Source organism: Lingula anatina, chromosome 7 (assembly GCF_051362555.1).
Source record: "Lingula anatina isolate TDL-2025a chromosome 7, LinAna3.0, whole genome shotgun sequence".
Lineage (NCBI taxonomy): Eukaryota > Metazoa > Brachiopoda > Lingulata > Lingulida > Lingulidae > Lingula > Lingula anatina.
The window spans coordinates 7,251,252-7,271,777 of NC_141773.1; the positions used below are offsets into that span (position 1 = coordinate 7,251,252).

The following is a 20,526-nucleotide window of genomic DNA, read 5'->3' on the forward strand; positions in this document are numbered from 1 at the left end:
CTAAGAGAAGACCACGGGACCACAGAGTAAATGATCAGTTCGTGACTTATCCAGGGCGCTGTGGTAACCAGTCCAGCTGTAACCCACCTCACTACAGCTATTCTTATTTTATCCAGGGGTCAACTGCTGACCAGGAAACCGTAGGGATACCAAAGCGGGTTGGCCGTGTTTGCAGTAAAGCATTAAAAAGTTATAATTTGTTTTTTGTTTATATATGTCCCTTGCGTGAGAGTCACAATTTTTCGCCCCATTGTAACTATAGACATACGTAACAAATGGTGATCACATTTAATAAAGACAGATTTTGATAGTCACACACATTTAGATCCCAGATTGAAATAATAATAATAAAAAAACTTCTAACGCTGGGTTTCATTCCTATATAAATGAGATTGGGCGCCGGACTAGGACAGTCTTAGACAGTAAACCTTGTAAAGAAGACTGCGTTTGTTTTTTTTTCTCGTCTTGGTAAAATGCAGTTTAAGCTGGGAGTTAGTTTTGTGCTTTTGTTGGTGGCCCTTTCTCTCGTAGAGGTAAAGTATTATTTAGCTAAATTATTTTCAGTCTCAGTGGATCTAGAGTTATCTTTTTTACACGTGTAAATGGACATCCATTCCTGTTTTACTTTGATATAAGCACATAACGACTGGTTGTACATCTAACACTGGTGATGAGCGACTCATCCCTAGTAAATTTATATACATGCATATATATATATTTGAGATAGACAATGTTTAAATTATTATATTTCTCAGTTCTGTGCATTAAGTGAACCTTTGAAAAAAATCGCTATCCGTGTTTGCAGTTCTCTCTCTCTCTCTCTCTCACTTCTCTCTCTCTCTCTCTCTCTCTCTCTCTCTCATTTTTGATCTACTTAGGCCGATGGTGTCTAAAGCAGCGACTTGGTTTGATACTTTTATTTTTTATCTTTAGGCTCGGTTTCGACCCAGAGCTTGTTATTTGCCTTCAGACCCTGGTAACTGCTATGGGTATTTTCCAAGATACTATTTTAACGGATTTATCTGTCGAAGATTTATCTACGGCGGCTGCGGAGGCAACGGCAATAACTTCCGCACCTTTGCTGCGTGTATGAGAACTTGTTTCTTTAAGTACTAAGTAAGTGCTCTTGCTTCCTCTTCCATGCGTTTGCTTGAATCCTTGATTTGTCATACTTCTCTTTTCTTCGTCGCTTTCTCCTCCATTCTCTTTTTCTTCCCTTTGGCGCTCTTCTTTTCTTATTCGCGGCTAATTTTCTTTGAAATCTTTGGATACTCAATAATATATAAGGGTTAGCATCGGCACGCACTTTGCGGATCAGTTATGACATGATTTGAATACTTATTTTCTATTTCTATATGTTACGCTTGTCTTGCCTATAATCAAGCTCATTTTTGCGTCTATCGTACATGTATGCCTCTCTTACATAGCCGCTTATAGATTAATATGGCTTCGATACGTGACTTTATGAATATATATATAAAGTTTGTTTAATAAACCCAGAAGAATTATTAACATAGCCTTCTCTTGTTTACACATGGATTAAAGGGATTAAAGCATATCATTTGTTTTAGTGCTACAGAACAGTGTCGACCGTCCTGTTCGTCGTAGTACCCAATTCGGACCGCCAGAAGGCAGTACGGTCGCCATCGTGACAAGCTGCAATCCTTCAAATTTTATTTCCCGTTTAGTTGGTTGGGACGGTCCTTTATCATAAGTCTCGCACGAAGCCCCTTCAGCGGTCATTCGTTTATTTAGATGACGATTAATCAATCTGTGCTTGCCTGCGGGAAAGCATCCCAAGTGGCAATTCCTTTTAACAAGCAAGCCCTTCTAGGGCGCTTCTATAATCGCTTTCAATTCACTATGTCTTTTATTCTTTTTATACAGGCGCAGCTTTGATCAGCCCATGTGCACTCACTGCTTTAGAAAAGCAACCGCAGGAATCTCTGGGAATCATTTCAAGATGCTTAATGTCAGGTTTACTTTACACTTTGAGTGAGAATAAAAGCTGATATTGCTCTTTATGTATTAATCTAATTCCTTTGCGTTTTGTCGTGAATAGTTTGCCAAGTTAAGCATGTTGTCTCCGTTTGCTTGACGAATGATTTTAAAAGAATAAGAATTCGAAAAATAACCACCTATTTGTAGAAGTGATTAGATTTGAATTTTCTCTAAAATTGCATGACATGGGGAATAACCAACACATGGTTGGATATTCAAGTCTGTTAAGTTGTAGGGTTATATCTCACATTAAGCGGAGCACGAACATTTTGATTAAATTTATGGAATTTTCCGTTTGTCGGTGATCGCGATATTACAAAAACAATACATGTACATAGAATCATATTATACGGTAGCTTCTTTCACCAACAGTTTAAGATCTGAGTTATGACCGCTCTGATATTTCGGACATATTTATATCATGTCAATATTTCGTACTGAGAGTAGAACACAGCTGATGAAATTCTTTACTGTTTTACTACATAGACATAATTCCATGTTCAATCCATTCAAATTCATAAACAAATTGACATAAATATACGTTTTTATAATTGAGACACCTGTTTCGAGAACGTCGGAGGCGTGTTTGGTAATATTACTCTACACAGACGGCAGCTGTCTTATATTAACATCTTGTAAAATGAATACAAAATTTATGTCGATTATTTATTATTATAAAACTTTAAGTGTATACGCTTATCTTCCACATCGGCTGCTTCCCTTTGAGAAAAGTGATAATTGTCTGTTGGCCTCTCGAAGAAAATTCATACCCTGCACATGTTATGTTAACTGATCATACTGCATCCAAATTTCAACTTTTTAAAGAGAATCTGGTACGAATTTCTTCTAAAATGGTGATAATGGATAATTCAACAATTCTATAATGCCACTTCCTAAATCTGCAAGTTTTCAAAAAAAAATCTTTCCACAGGGTTGAGCCGCGACTATCACTTTCTCTTTCAAAAAAAAAAAAAAAAAAAAAAACTTCTTCTGTGCTTCTATCATAACGAAATCCTGTGGCACATATCTTTATTATGAAAATCTCTCTTTCCTTAAATCAGTATTTATATTGTACTGGCTTAGGCCTGTGAGAACGGTCTACCAGTACGGCGGTCAGGATACGGAACGTCCAAAACTGTACACACGAGGCATCGATTCGAATCAATCCCGGGTATTTATTTGTAATGCGAGCACGTAGACAGATGTCGACCCGAGAAGTCACCCGGTTCGCTGTCCTGGGACCATACTTCTCAAGTAAATAAATAATAAATAAACGGAGAGCCCCAGACATAAGACATGACATTTCATGGCCTCTTTCGGCCGAGAACGATCGTTGATCAACAATAAAAATCAGCCAAAACACAAACAAAGTTTATTTTTGAACTTTATTGATTAGTTTAACTTCGATACAACTACATGTACAAAGTAATAGTTAAACATTAGCTTGTCGTGGAACACTGCTGATGGACGTCTAGCGGTCAAAAACATAAACAAACACGCGATCGGCTGGGTGAAGTGGCATTTTATTTTTTATTTCAATATTCCATAAATGTCAGTGTTATTCAAGGATATTGTGACACAATATCTTGAAGGAGGTATGTTCTTTCCAAATTTTTGTTGTTTATGCTCTCATTTACCGACTTTTAGTTGAGCTTGCCGACTTAAGTCTCCTCCCGAGGAGGCTAGACATCGTCGACTAGCAGCTAAGAAAAAATCGACGTAAGCGACCTTTTAGATTCTTTGTGAAACGGGACTTAGTGACGTAACGACTTAATTACGTTGGTAACCAAGCTCTTAGTCAGGGAAACCGACTTAAGTTTTTTTGTGAAACAGGGGCCTGGCCTACAAAACGAAAGACAACCAATGAAAAAAGAATAAATAAATATTTACAAGCTTCATGGTAACGTATGTATCGGTAATGTATGTATCATATTGACGTAACAAACAGAATGAACGACCTACAAACGTGCGCACATATACAACATCGCACGCACTAACAAAGCCGTGACAACAGAAAACAAGCAATGGAAACAGCAGAAAACAACACATTCATATTATTTGGTTATGTATATATCGGTAACGTATGTATCATATGAACAATTTTTACAGATAGTTGAAAGCAAGAAATCTTATTTGTCTCGTTTTCTTTCATTTTAATGTAACATTAAAACATAAGTGTTGGCGCACAAAACGAAATACAACCAATGAAAATAGTTACCATGTAGCGTGTAAATACTTTTATTTTATATTGTTTGTTTATTATTCTTACGGTATACTACATTACAATAAGAAGGAAAAGCAGGGCAAGTAAAGATTACTTGTCTTGAAAAAGTTTGTTGAAATTGTTCATATGATGCATACGTCACCGATACATACGTTACCAAATAATGTGAAGGTAGTGTTTTCTGATTTCATTGTTTGTTCTCTGTTGTCGCGACTCTGTGGTTGCTTGCGACGTTGTATATGTGCGCACGCATGTTATTACGTCGCTCATTCTTCTTTGTTACGTTAAAATGATACATACGTTACCATAAAGCTTGTAAATATTTTTTATTCTTTTTTCATTGGTTGTCTTTCATTTTGTGCAACAACACTTTTTTAATGAAACACAAATAAAATGACATAAGTGTTGGCCCACAAAGCGAAAGAAACCCAATGAAAACAGATTAAATATTTACACGCTTAATGGTAACGTATGTATCGGTAACGTATGTATCATTTTAGCGTAACAAAGAAGAATAAGCGACGTAAAAACAAGCGTGCGCACATATACAACGTCGCACGCAACCACAGAGTCATTCTTCTTTGTTACTTTAAAATGATACATACGTTACCATAAAGCGTGTAAATATTTTTATTCTATTTTCATTGGTTGTCTTTCATTTTGTGCGCCAACACTATTTACATGAAGCATAAATAAAAGACATAAGTGTTGGCCCACAAAGCAAAGGAAAACCAATGAAAATAAAATGAATATTTACACGCTTCATGGTAACGTGTGTATCGGTAACGTATGTATCATTTTAGCGTAACAAAGTAGAATAAGCGACGTAAAAACAAGCGTGCGCACATATACAACGTCGCACGCAACCACAGAGTCACGACAACAGACAAAAAACAATGAAATCAGAAACAAATACCTTCACGTTATTTGGTAAGGTATATGTATCATATTTACATAACAAATAAGAATGAGGGCCGTAAAACGTAGTGCGCACATATACAAATTCACACCCACTCACAAAGTCGTGACAACAACAAAAAACAATCAATGGAATCAGAAAACAACACCTTCATATTATTTGGTCACTTACATATCTGTAACGTATGAGTCAAATGGACAATTTTCACAGATTGTTGAAGGCAAGAAATATTATTTGTCTCGTTTTCTTTTAATTAAATGTAGCATTAAGGCATAAGTGCTGGCCCACAAACCGAAAGACAACCAATGAAAATAGAATTAATAAATATTTACAAGCTTCATGGTAACGTTTGTATCGGTATGTATCATATTGACGTAACAAACAGAATGAACGACCTACAAAGATGCGCACATATACAAAGTCGCAACAATACAAAATAAACATAACAAAGCCGTGACAATAGAAAACAATCAATGGAATCAGAAAACAACACATTCATATTATTTGGCCATGTATATATCAGTAACGTATGTATAATATGAACAATTTTCACAGATAGTTGAAGGCAAGAAAACTTATTTGTCTTTTTTTCTCTTATTTTCATTTTAATGTAACATTAAGCCATGAGTGTTGGCGCACAAAACGAAATACAACCAATGAAAATAGTTACCATGTAGCATTTAAATACATTTATTTTTATTGTTTGCCGTCCGTTATGTGAGCAAACGCCTTATTCTTACGGTACACTACATTACAATAAGAAGGAAAAGCAGGGCAAGTAAAAATTACTTGTCTTGAAAAAGTTTGTTGAAATGGTTCATATGATGCATACGCCACCGATACATACGTTACCAAATAATGTGAAGGTAGTGTTTTCTGATTTCATTGTTTGTTCTCTGTTGTCGCGACTCTGTGGTTGCGTGCGACGTTGTATATGTGCGCACGCATGCTATTTCGTCGCTCATTCTTCTTTGTTACGTTAAAATGATACATACGTTACCATAAAGCGTGTAAATGTTTTTTATTCTATTTTCATTGATTGTCTTTCATTTTGTGCGACAACACTATTTTAATGAAACACAAATAAAATGACATAAGTGTTGACCCACAAAGCGAAAGAAACCCAATGAAAATAGATTAAATATTTACATGCTTAATGGTAACGTATGTATCGGTAACGTATGTATCATTTTAGCGTAACAAAGAAGAATAAGCGACGTAAAAACAAGGGTGCGCACATATACAACGTCGCACGCAACAACAAAGTCACGACAACAAAGAAAAAAACAATGATATCAGAAAACAATACCTTCACGTTATTTAATAAGGTATATGTATCATATTTACATAACAAATAAGAATGAGGGCCGTAAAACGTAGTGCGCACATATACAAAGTCACACCCACTGACAAAGTCGTGACAACAGAAAACAATCAATGGAATCAGAAAACAACACCTTCATATTATTTGATCACTTACATATCTGTAACGTATGAGTCAAATGGATAATTTTCACAGATTGTTGAAAGCAAGAAATCTTATTTGTCTCGTTTTCTTTCAATTTAATGTAGCATTAAGACGTAGGTGCTGGCGCACAAAACGAAAGACGACCAAAGAAAATAGAATAAATAAATATTTACAAGCTTCATGGTAACGTATGTATCGGTAACATATATACTATATTGACGTAACAAACAGAATGAACGACCTACAAACGTGCGCATATATACAACGTCGCTCGCACTAACAAAGCCTTGGCAACAAAAAATAATCAATGAAAACAGCAGAAAACAACATATTCATATTATTTGGTTATGTATATATCGGTAACGTACAGGGTATGTATCGTATGAACAATTTTCACGGATAGTTGAACGCAAGAAATCTTATTTGTCTCGTTTTCTTTCATTTTATTGATGTTACGTTAAAATGATACATACGTTACCATAAAGCGTGTAAATATTTTTATTCTATTTTCATTGGTTGTCTTTCCTTTCGTGCGCCAACACTATTTCCATGAAATACAAATAAAAGACATAAGTGTTGGTCCACAAAGCGAAAGAAAACTAATGAAAATAGAATAAATATTTACACTCTTCATGGTAACGTATGTTTCGGTAACGTATGTATCATTTTAGCGTAACAAAGAAGAATAAGCGACGTAAAAACAAGCATGCGCACATATACAACGTCGCTCGCAACCACAGAGTCGCGACAACAGACAAAAAACAACGAAATCAGAAAACAATACCTTCACGTTATTTGGTAAGGTATATGTATCATATTTACATAACAAATAAGAATGAGGGCCGTAAATCGAAGTGCGCACATATACAAAGTCACACCCACTCACAAAGTCGTGACAACAGAAAACAATCAATGGAATCAAAAAACAACACCTTCATATTATTTGGTCACTTACATATCTGTAACGTATAAGTCAAAGGGACAATTTTCACAGATTGTTGAAAGCAAGAAATCTTATTTGTCTCGTTTTCTTTTAAATAAATGTAGCGACAACAGAGAACAAACAAAGAAATCAGAAAACAATACCTTTAAGTTATTTGGTAACGTATACAGTATGTATCATATTTACATAACAAATAAGAATGAGGGCCCTAAAACGAAGTTGTAAAAACCCCTTGATACATTCTGAACAAAAAAACATATGAATAAATAAATTCAAAAAGTGGCGTTACACTATCCAATCACAGAAGTTTAATCTCTTTTTCTTTTTACGAAACACTGACCACAACAAAAAGAGTGAGTGATTGGGAACAGGGACGAACTCGTAATGTTCACGAACCTGTGGTTGAAGCCTTGATAATGGCATTTGTGCATGCATGCCTGAGGTTTTCCGTGTACTAGCCAGTTATTTCAAACACACACGCACACGATTTGATATGATTTGTATGTTAATAAATCTCAAAGACATGCTACATCCTTTACAAAAAAATTTACAAAAAACGAATTGCCCTCAGCCCCCACCCCTCACAAAAATATATTTTATTATTTTTATTTTAATTACATAAACATATTCGAGTACATTGTGTGTCGTAGAGGGAGCTTTTTCTGTTTGAAAGCTAAGAGAAGACCACAGGACCACAGAGTAAATGATCAGTTCGTGACTTAACCAGGGCGCTGTGGTAGCCAGCCCAGCTGTAACCCACCTCACTATTTACAGCTATTCTTATTTCATCCAGGGGTCATCTGCTGACCAGGAAACCGTATGGATACCAAAGAGGGTTGGCCGTGTTTGCAGTAAAGCAATGAAAAGTTATAATTAATTTTTTTTGTCCCTTGCGTGAGATTCACAATTTTTCGCCCCATTTTAACTATAGACATACGTAATAAATGGTGATCACATTTAATAAAGACAAATTTTGATAGTCACACACACTGAGATTCCAGCTTGAAAATAAAAAAAAAAGAAAAAAAAACTTCTAAATGCAGGGTTTCATTCCCATATAAATGAGGTTGGGCGCCGGGCTAGAAGAACAGTCTTAGACAGTAAACCTTGTACAAAGACTGTGGTTGGTATTTTTCTCATCTTGGTAAAATGCAGTTTAAGCTGGGTGTTAGCTTTGTGCTTTTGTTGGTGGCCCTTTCACTCGTCGAGGTAAGGTATTGATTGGTTTATTTTCAGTCTCGGTGGATCTAGAGTTATCTTTTGTACACGTGTAAATGGACATCCATTCCTGGTTTAATTTAGTGATATCAGCACATGAGGACTGGTTGTAGCACTCGTGATGAGTGTTTCATCCCTAGTAGTTTTATATATATTTAATTTCTCAGTTCTGTGCATTAAGTGAGCCTTTGAAAAAACTGTTATCCATGTTTGCAGCTCTCTCTCTCTCTCTCTCTCTCTCTCTCTCTCTTTCCCTCTCTCTCTCTGACTAGTACATGTAGCAAATGATCCACTTAGACCGATGATGTCTAAAGCCCCGGCGGGGTTTGTTACTTTTATTTTTTATCTTTAGGCTCGGTTTCGACCCAGAGCTTGTTCCTTGCCTGCAGACCCTGGTAACTGCTTAGCGTATTTTCCAAGATACTACTTTAACGGATTTTTCTGTCGAAGATTTATCTACGGCGGCTGCGGAGGCAACGGTAATAACTTCCCAACCCTTGCTGCGTGTCTGAGAACTTGTTTCTTTAAGTTCTAAGTAAGTGCTCTTACTTCCTCTTCCATGCGTTTGCTTGTATCCTTGATTTGTCATACTTCTCTTTTCCTCGTCGCTTTCTCCTCCTTTCTCTTTTCTTCCATTTGGCTCTCTTCTTTTCTTATTCACGGCTAATTTTTTTAAAAAAATCTTTGGATACTTAATAATATATAAGGGTCTGCATCGGCACGCACTTTGCGAATCAGTTATGACATGATATGGATACTTATTTTCTATCTGTATATGTTAAGCTTGCCATGCCTACATGGAGCATGCACATGCCTATAATTGAGCTCATGTTTGCGTCGTATAGGCCTATACCTCCCTTATACAGCCGCTTATACATGTAGATAAATATAGATTCGATACGTGACGTCATTGATATATATACTCTACTTTATAAACCCAGAGGAATTTCTTACATAGCTTTCTCTGTTTACACGGGGATCAAATGCATTAAAGAATATCGTTTGATTTAGTGCTAAAGAACAGCTAGTGTCGTCCGTTCTGTTCATCGTAGTACCCAATTCAGACCGCCAGACGGCAGTACGGTCGCCATCGTGACAAGCTGCAATCCTTCAAATTTTATTTCCGTTTGGTTGGTTGGGACGGTCATTTATCATAAGTCTCGCACGAAGCCCTTTCAGCGGTCATTCGTTTAATTAGACGACTATTAATCAATCTGTGCTTAACCTGCGGGAAAGCATCCCAAATGGCGACGATTCCTTTTAACAAGCAAGCTCCTATAGGGCGCTTCTAGTATAAATCGCTTTCAATTCAAAATGTCTTTTATTCTTTTTGTACAGGTGCAGCTTTGATCAGCCCAAGTGCACTCACGCCTGAGGAAAAGCAACAGCAGACATCTCTGGAAATCATTTCAAGATACTTACTGTCAGGTTTATTTTACACGCTGAGTGAGAATAAAAGCTAATGCTGCTCTTTATATCTCAATCTACTTCATTTATGTTTTGTCGTGAATAGTTTGCCAAGTTTGCTTGACGTTTGCTTGACGAATGATTTAAAGGAATGAGGAATACCAGCCCGCTTGGCGCCAGGTGTCGCTAGTGTGAATTCAGTCCTTCCTAGGTCGCCATGTTGGATATTGTATTACGTTGGACTGTGGTACTGGCCTTAATAAACATGCCTCAGTATTGTTGTGTACCTGAATGTCAAAGTCGGCAAGGTGGGCATAATTTTCTTGAGGATTCAGGGCTTCGTTTGAAGTGAAGGGTTGCCCATGTCAACACACCTTCCATGTTAAAGGGTCAGTTACAACTTGACCCAGGAACAGTAATTAGGCCCCTATAGATAGACGAGTTGCCTCAAAAAGATTACACGTAAAAAGGTTAATTGATCTTGGCAAACCTTATAAAGTTTTGGAAAGAGAGCTCCATAGCAAGAAAGTGCCCCTAGGAAGTATGATTTATCAAAGTGCGTTTTCTTATGTCCGTAATTTCAGAAGAGTTGTCAGTAAATATATATAAGTCCCGGTAGCCTACTACCCGCATAAGGTTGTGTTATTAAGTAATACCCTTTTTTATTGATGTATTGAGCATGACCGGTAATGTTAATTAAATAATTATTTTTATTTAAAATCATTATTCAGTACCTCGTAAGAATCATAAAACTAGATATAGTTAGATAATTTATTTGTTCATGTACTGGGGAGTATAGATGCAATTTCTCAGCCAATGGAATAATGCGTGTTTGGAAATCTTTTTGTAACAGTTTAAGAAATAAAATTTAAAGATAGAAAACATTTTATAAATGAACAGTTTTTGTTCTTTTTTTTTTTACAAAATAGCACTTCTGAATTGTTTTACTTGAGTAGAAACACCATCGCTCTGAAAATTCATTAAAAAGCAGCAAAACCAAATATTTTATTTAAACAAAATAATTATTCAGTCCATAGTAAAAACCATGAAACCATGTAATACTTAGATAATTTATTTGTGCTAACTTTCCTGAATATATAGCTGCAATTTCTCAGCCAATGGATTACTGTAGGTATGGAAAACTTTTTGTAACAGTTTAAGAAATAAAAATTAAAGAAAGCAAACATTTTACAAATTAACACAGTTTTTTGTTCCTTTTTACAAAATAGTACTTATGAATTATTTTACTTGAATAGAACCACCACATTATGTCATCACTTTGAAAATTCTTTAAAAAGCAGAAAAACCAAATTATTTGCTGTAAATACAACTAGCAATTTATTTCATCCCACTAAAATACTTTACAAAATAGCATCATAGGTTTTTTTTCATTACAGTTAAATATTATTAAAAACAGCATAAACACATAAGTACTTTTTGTAAAGAATATAGCACCACCAAATTATTTCATTTTAGTGAAAACATTTTTTAAAATTGCACTTCAAAATTATAATTGCAGCTAAAACCATCTCATACAGGGGTACTTTCTATAAACTGGTTGACACATACTTCCTATAGTGTTTTTCATTAAAAAAAGTTATCCTGGGCAAAATACATGTAGAAAAATATCCAGCGTCAGAATGAATCAACCCCTAAAACAGATCTTTGAATGTAAACACAACAAAATAGCAGAATGGGCGATTTGTAATGAACATCTGGCCTTCTAACTTAGTATAGTATTCGCGGGTTTTCTTTAGGCCCAGATTCGTGCACGAGATACACATTCCAAAAAGGGGAAATCGGGTCCGGGTCCAACTGTCATGTGTCTGCAATGGTTTTTGGACACAACAATTATTCATACAGTTTGTTCATATACTTCTCTGTAGCTGACATTATCTCTCCAAATCTGGAAGCAGTGATCCGCCATTGTCTCTCCTTGTGTCAGATTGCGCTCTTTCCTTGTTATAACTTGCTATGCTCAGTGTCCTTCGCTGTTTGTTCCTCAACCTGAAATAGTCATATCCCATTAAAGCATGGTAGATGGTTACAGCATTAAATAGTTAAGATACAATTTTATATTTCTATGATGTCACACATCACCGAGTTTGATAATTCTTTCTCATATTTGGGCCTGATTCTTAATATTAGACCTCTGTTTTCACTTACATCATTCCCTCTATCCATGCATTATTGTTTTCATGGCACTTGGCAATAGTTGTTGTCCATCACAGCCGCCTGTAAGTCAGCTTTAGGGTAGGCATAACTGGTGGCTACATCAATCTTTGCCGCTGATGTGAAGTGACGGGTAAGATTCCTGAAGTAATCATTTTATCCTGCTCTTGAAGTTGGCTGTCCTGGGGTCTTGAAATCGACAGTTTCAGGCTTTGCCCCCAATATATGGGCCTTCTTTGGGTAACCTTATAAAGAAAAAAAATAAGTACATTTACTAAGTATAAAAAATCTTCGTCTTTCGTGCTACTAAAACAAAATATGAGCGTAGGCCTACTCGTACCTACAGTAGTCTACATGTACATAACATGTCAGATTTGACACACACACCTCGACTAATGTTCGATTTTTTTCAAGGAAAATAGTTAGCAGTCGTATTTTTCAAGCACTAAATGAAAATAAAACACATACCTTTCAGTCAATTCACATTTTCATCCAGATGTTATGGCACCACATTCAAGTAAATTGCGTTTGAGTTGCTTCACTGTCAGCGACGCGTGCACACGCTCCATGTTAAACTCTGGTGTAAAGCCGTGAGCGAGATTCTGCGAGATTTAAGAAGGACTGCTTTCACCCCCACGCCATCTAGCGGCAGACCCTTAAAGCGGGTATTCCCCAAAATACGAAAAGTATCTACCTATTTGCAGAAGTGATTATATAATTTTTCTCTAAAATTTCATGACATGGGGAATAACCGTCATATTTATGGATTTTTAAGTCTCTTAAGTTGTTGGGTTATATATTCATATGGGTTATATACTCATATTCAGCGGAGCACGAACATTTTGATGAAATAAATCACTAATGCTGGAATATGCCTGTGCGTGAGATCCTTAGGTCCTTAGGGACTATTTATGGAATTTCCCGTTTGTCGCTGATAGCGATATTCCAAAAACAATACATGTACATAGAATCATATTATAATGGTAGCTTCTTCCAATAACAGTTTAAGATCTGAGTTATGACCACTCTGATATTTCTGACATATTTATATCACGCCAATATTTCGTACTGAGAGTAGAACACAGCTGATGAAATTCTTTAATGTTGTAATATATGGACATAATTCCATGTTCAATCCATTCAAATTCATAAACAAATTGACATAAATATACGTTTTTATAATTGAGACACCTGTTTCGAGAACGTCGGAGGCGTGTTTGGTGATATTACTCTACACAGACGGCAGCTGTCTTATATTAACATCTTGTAAAATGAATACAAAAATTATGTCGATTATTTATTATTATAAAACTTTAAGTGTATACGCTTATCTTCCACATCGGCTGCTTCCCTTTGAGAAAAGTGATAATTGTCTGTTGGCCTCTCGAAGAAAATTCGTACCCTGCGCATGTACCTGTAGCACCACGATTTGGGGTCTTTGTTTGGTAAGTTACCCTGTGATCAAAAATTTCCAGTCATCAAATTATTTCAGTGCTGATTGCCATGTGAACATAATGGTTACTAAATTTTCCTGTCACTCCGCATATTTCGTCTTAAAGTACGAAAATGATGCCGCATTGTTATGTTAACTGATCATACCGCATCCAAATTTCAACTTTTTAAAGAGAATCTGGTACGAATTTCTTCTAAAAATGGTGATAATGGATAATTCAACAAATCTATAATGACACTTCCTAAATCTGTAAGTTTTCAAAAAAAAAAAAAAATTCCACACGGTTGAGTCGCAACTATCATCTTCTCTCTCAGAAAGAAAAAAAAAACTTCTTCTGCGCTTCTATCATAACAAAATCCTGTGGCACATATCTTTATTATGAAAATTTCTCTTTCCTGAAATCAGTATTTATATTATACTGGTTTAGGCCTTTGAGAACGGTCTACCAGTACGACAGTACGAAACTGGACACACGCGGAATCAGTTCGAATCAATCCCAGGTCTTTATTTGTAATGCGAGCACGTAGACAGATGTCGACCCGAGAAGTCATCCGGTTCGCTGTCCTGGGACCATATTTATCAAACAAATAAATCGACGGAAAGCCGAGACATGACATGCCCCCCCCACCTCTCGCCGTCTCACCCTAGCTGTTGGTCGGTAAAGCAGTATGGCCGGAAAGTACATGTATCTTAAGGCCCCATTCCCATAGAGACCTTCGGTCTACATGGATCTTCCCAGCTCTGCAAGGACTCTCGCTGACTGCAATCAGCTTGACACATCTCCCCCAGACGTTAAGTAGAATACAGAAAAGCTGGAGAATGTACATGTACTAGTGCGTAAGAAGCAAGACGAGGTGAGTCACTCAGTTAAGCTGATTGCACTTAGCGAGAGTCCCCGTACATTTGAGTCGATCCACGTAGACCGATTGTGTCTATGGGAATGGGCTCTGAGACAATAACCAGTTTCAGTTAGCATGCCTCTGTGCGATTTTTAAGACTTCTTGTGGCATGGTGGCAATTTTAATTGATAAAACATGTTAAATCAAAACGTTTGTTTTCACTGGTACTGATAAGGCAGAGTCAGACAAGAAGAATTATAGGTTTGAAAAGCATTAGCCTCGTCAGCTGCACAGAAGGTGAAATAAATGCATAATTTGTATATAATTTAAGTGTTTTTTATTGATCTCAGCTAATTAAAATGCAGACATGAGAATAAGATATACAAAACCAACTGCTTTTCATTAAGGCATATGGCGACTGATGTCCCGCATTTTTTAATGATATGTATCTATCAGTAAGACATTCTCTTTCTCACCGTGTATTGCTCAAAATATCGGTTTGCTATTTAGTGGTTTAAGAAGATCTTATTCAACTGCAAGTGCTGCTAGTATATTGATATTCACCTCAGCTAATGTCAATCGAAAGCACACAAACATGAACGAAATGACAGATACACAAAAATGCCTTAAACAACTTTCCCATCTACAGCACTGATGTAATGAAAAATTAAATACTTCGACGCGCATACGGCAGTATTGGATACATTGCAAGACTGATGTAGACGGAATGTGGGTTTCAACTTTAGACCTTAATTTTAAAGTTCTCCAATCCAGGATAAGTGAAAAGTCCTCCTATATGCTGTTAGAATGACAATTGGCCCAAAACAGACGCCTTTTCTTTCTTGTTACAGCACATGTGCACTGTTTCATTTGGTTGGGTCGATATTGATTTATCTTGGGTAAAAATGTTTGAGCCAATTTTCTGGCTTTGTTCAGTAGTGAAATAGTTAGGTACCCATATACTCCGCAAACAGATATCATCAGTATAATTAGCCTCTAAAATGCGTCTTAAATGCAGTGCCCTTCTATCATGTGTATCTCACCCTTCAGCCACCCACAGAGCAGATCATTGTCTGTCAGCAACTTGTCTGCGGCATGAGGGCGGGGCAAGATGTAAATTAGCCACGCCTATCATAAAAAAGATTCACGCCCTCTTTTCACTTTACAATAAAGCGTATTGATAACGTAATGCTGGAGGGTTGGAAAAGGTAATCATTCTACGTAGTACACATGTAATAACTTTGTTTTGTTGGGTTCTTTTTCTTTAGGATAATTATAGAATTAAGTAATTGTGAAAACAAATTGATACCGTGCTAAAGCAATTTTTGCCGTGTGTGTGTGTGTGTGTGTGTGTGTGTGTGTGTGTGTGTGCTTAAGGAGGGGGTCATAGTATTATAATAATATTACATGTAGTTTTGAACTCAGTTTTATAACACTAGTATAAGGTGACTGTTAACATTATATATTTTGCTCAAAAAGTAAATGGTACATGTAAGAAACATATGCAACTTATGAGTGTTATAAAGGCGATCTTCGTGATCACATAACAGTATTAAGTATTATCCCCACTGAGGCGAGAGCGTCAACACCTAGTCTGTATCAGGGCCAAAAAGTGACCATGAGTCTAATGTAAATGTTAAACGCACTGATTCGCAGGCGGAATACGGTAAAAGTAAGACGGAGCTTAGGTTCTTATTATAAACTACAGGATGATGAGCCGGTAATATAGTAGAAGCATATGAAGCCCAGTGTAAAACCACTAGGTGAAATACACCGACAGTCAACAGAAATTACACCTGTAAAAGTAAAAGCTAACAAGAGAAGCATAAAAGACTAATTTGTATGAAAGTGAGACGAACAAAATGGGAATAAACGAGACAATAAATTAACAGCACTTAATGCATGCAAATAAGTTATGGCAAATACATTAGGTGTATAATGAGCCTTTTTAATTTTATCTAAAATAATTAAAAGACAAAAAATAAATTATAAAAGGGTTAGAAGGTGCAGATGGCACAGTTAAGTTAATCGGACAATTGCATGAGCACACGGATTTTAATAATCTTTTCAAATGTGTAAGTGTCGATCATTGAACTTAGGTCGTAGGATAATCTTCACCATAGAACTTTGGCAGCTTTTAAACAAACTGCATGTTCTTCATATCCCGTATGTCTTTACCATCATTCCAGAACAGTTGAATGAGAATAAATTCAATGGTTCTTCTTATCATACACAGGATTAACATAATAATTCAATGTTCTAATTTTAGATCCGATCCATTGCTTATAGCCTTTTCGATCGCGTGTGAATTTAAAAGTATTGGAATAAATACCTCACGTGATAATTTTAATTAAAAAACAGGACTTCGTCCCAGCAACCTAATCAATGTTAATCTGCGCTTGAACCCAGTCAACTAAGGCGTACTTCATATCTTAAGATACAAGCCGCATTTTAACCCAAAAGAAGCTTTATTTGAGAAAAAACTGGTTATGTTAAGTTTTTTCACAATTATGGCCGTAAACCAACAAAAACGAGTCGGCAAACTGACGCAGGCCTCGGGCACTATATATACCAAGGGGTTTTGGAGTTCGGCACACAGTCGTCAATTGGTAACAACAGAATTGACGAGGTATATAGGCCTAACAGTAAGAGTCTTAATTTGTATATTAGGCTCTTGATTCTGTACAACGATGAGGATCCTTGGACTTTGCTGTGCTTTGTTGTTATTTGCCATGGCGGCAGCGAAGGTAAGATTTATTCTCATCTCTCTCTCTCTCTCTCTCTCGTTTTTAGAGATGATAAGTTCATGGTTTTCTCCATCATAATTTGTGTGTTAAAATAAATTTGTTTTTTTTTTATTTCAGCCGTACTCTCTTGGATGCGTAAGTATCTGACGTTTTAATTTTCTACTTTTATCGTGTATGTATTATGATTTTATTTTAAGCTTTTCTAAATAAATTACATACATGTCGAACGCGATTCCATTTGAGGACAATCCATCTTCATCGCGACGCGTCCTTAGCTTCAGAAGCCTAGCAGCGGCTCACCAATGTACGTATTACGACCCTAATATTATCTTCATCGCTAGTTTCTAGAAACTTAACCGACACACTGACAAAAGAGGTGAGTTCTTCATTTACATTGAAACTCGAGGTGTTTCTCTCAGCGCTGGTGCATGTATCAGTGCGATGTCTCTGTTTTTAAAACAGCCACAGTGTAAAAAGCCAGGTCAATTTTCTGGATAATAGGTGGCACTGAATTCCTAGTTTGCTAAGTGTGAGATGTGAGTTGTTATTTTTTGATAAATAATTTAGATTATCAATAAATATTAAACGGTTACAGTATAGTGACCTCATCTATGATAAATTACGATCATGATATTACGTAACTGATGAGTTGAGGATTTTTTTTTAATTTAATGAAATTACGATCTATATGTTACGGTAACAAGTGAAATTCATGTTTGTCTCCATTACGAGCGTGACTGAAAAACTAAGTATTGAACCTATCAAAAACACGTTTATGGATCGTAATCATGAGAACGCTTTTGGAGATGGTAGAGCTTGTATACGTTGGTGATAACGGGAAAAGTATCGAAATATCCACGAAAATGAGACATTTGTTATATAGAGTTCATTTTATGCCTTTAACTTAATCTGCTCTCTCTGCAGGAACTGGCATGCCCTACCGGACAGAAGTGCGTCTTGCAAAAAGAAAAGTGTTACGCTCCGCACTGCCCTCTGGTGCCCACCTGCGTCGATGATCCTTGTCACGTAAGTGTACCCCATATGCTGGCTCTCGCGCTTGTAAGTTATGTACATTAATTAAACGTGTAATAAAAAATAAAAGAAACTTATCGCAAAAATCGAGAAAATGGAGCAGAATGTTTAATTATCGCGTGCGCACACACCGGGTTTCAGTTTGAATACATTTTGACAAGAAGTAAAATGCATTTCTTTACTGGTATGGCCGTTTATAATTATTTGGAGCAGGCACATGCATTTGCAGTCAACAGTTAGGGTAACACGTAACATATAACACCAATTTAAAGAAGCCAAAAGATGCATATTTAATTAATATTCTACGGAGGTGCATATGTTTTCATTTTAGGACTGCAACGGCGTTTGCGTATCTGACGACTATTGCGATATGCCGTGTGTCATAAACTGCACGTGTATCCCCCACTCAAACCAAAAAGCTGGATGTGAGGTGAGTGGCGACATCTTTAGTTTAGTCAGCGTGCCTATCAATAGATAAAACCAGAGTCCAATGATAAGCGGGTGGTTTATTCAACATCTTTACCCCGTTCGGTTACGAGCCTGTCATAGTTATTATATTATTATAGATCTTTCTGACATTTTTATCGTTTGAGTGATAATGATTTCTTTTTTTCCCTGGTTGGTCAAAACATTGGCGATGACGTCATTGGTCAATCTTTTGTTTGGAGATGTTTAATGTTATAATTTATCAGGCCTGAAATTCACAGATACTGTGTATATATGCTGAACAAATATATAAACGCACGAAACTAAAATGGTCAGTTGAAATGGACAATCATAAATTATGCTCAGGTTGATGGTTCTATTGTGAATTGATGGATTTGTTTTGATCAAGTATAGTGGTCTGGTTTCACTTGGTCGCTCCCCGTGAGTATGCTCAAAGGCTCAGCTATTCCACCCATAAGATTAATGGAGCATGACGGAGTGAAAGTCAATCTGTATGACCAATACACAGAAAAAGTGTGCATATTTGTCACTTGTCAACATGCCACAGATGTCCGAAATCATGAGGGAGCGTGCCATCGGCATGCTCAATACTGGCTTGTTGGTAACAGAAGTTGCAGCATGCCTGAATGTGCTTCATTCCACCGTCAGCCATCTGAGAACACACTTCAGAGACACTGGTAGCACTAGGAACCGCCCACATGCCCCCAAACCACGTGTTACCACACCCAATATGTCGACCATTGAACACCTGTTGGATGTTCTGGATCAACGTTTTCACCATCATGTTCCAGCTCCAGGGAATGTTCAACTGCGGGTAGCACTTCAGAAGGAATGGGATAATATCCCTCAGGCCACTATTGACAACTTAGTGATGCCCATGCGCTGCCAGTGTACTGCTCTGTGCGCAAGCTGATGGTGGCCATACTTGTTATTAGTGTCTGATGTGAACTCAGGATGTTGACCCCCATAGTGTAGTTGATGCCCTAACTCATAATACAGTACAGGCAGATGGTCATCCTCGGCGTAATACAGAACATTTTAAACTGAAAATAAAACTGCGAATTTACATATACTTTTGCAGAAAACTTTAAACTGTGAAATGCTTCTTCTTTATATCTGCAGGCAATATTGTGTGCGCAGGGTAATGTTTGTATCGAGGATGAAAATGGTGTGGGCGAATGCGTTGCAACTTGTCAGGTTTGTGTTGTCGTACCCTTCGATATGGGTCTCCAAAGTTTGTTTCAAAATTGAATTAACATACATTTGATCAATTTTGTAACAAACTACACACACCCCTTTCGGAAGTTAGTGTTACTAGAGATAACCGTGAGGTAGATTTCTGATACATCTTGGCTATCTGGAATGTCAAGCTTATCCGTTTCTTAATCTATTAATTATTGACGTAAATTATTCATTGAGTGATATATATCTTAACGTGGAATTGCATTATCATATTTTAAAAAAATCTCAATTGCTTCATTGAATAATTAATTAACTACAGTAGCAACATAGCTGTCATTTGACATTGTCGTAATTTAAAGTGATAATGTTTCCTTTTTTCTTGTTGGTGCCGTTGCTCAGTATTATATTTTTTCAGGCCTCAAATTCACAGATTCTGTATGAAATGTGCACAATGCATTATGGCAAATTCTGCAG

At 36.6% G+C, this 20,526-nt stretch overlaps 1 protein-coding gene and 1 long non-coding RNA gene across 2 annotated transcripts; one reads left to right on the forward strand and one right to left on the reverse strand.

The window, feature by feature from the left end:
- Positions 1-11,133: 11,133 nt before the first annotated feature.
- Positions 11,134-13,021, reverse strand: LOC147760681 (uncharacterized). Its single transcript, XR_015335381.1, has 3 exons — positions 12,821-13,021; positions 12,347-12,597; positions 11,134-12,187 (listed from the first exon to the last, which is right to left on the reverse strand). It is a non-coding gene; the product is annotated as an uncharacterized LOC147760681 (long non-coding RNA).
- Positions 13,022-19,399: 6,378 nt separating this feature from the next.
- On the forward strand, positions 19,400-19,845 carry LOC147760682 (uncharacterized). The gene has a single exon (XM_087016714.1). It carries the CDS (start codon positions 19,409-19,411, stop codon positions 19,781-19,783), a length of 375 nt encoding a protein of 124 aa, XP_086872840.1. The 5' UTR covers positions 19,400-19,408; the 3' UTR covers positions 19,784-19,845.
- Positions 19,846-20,526: the final 681 nt, after the last annotated feature.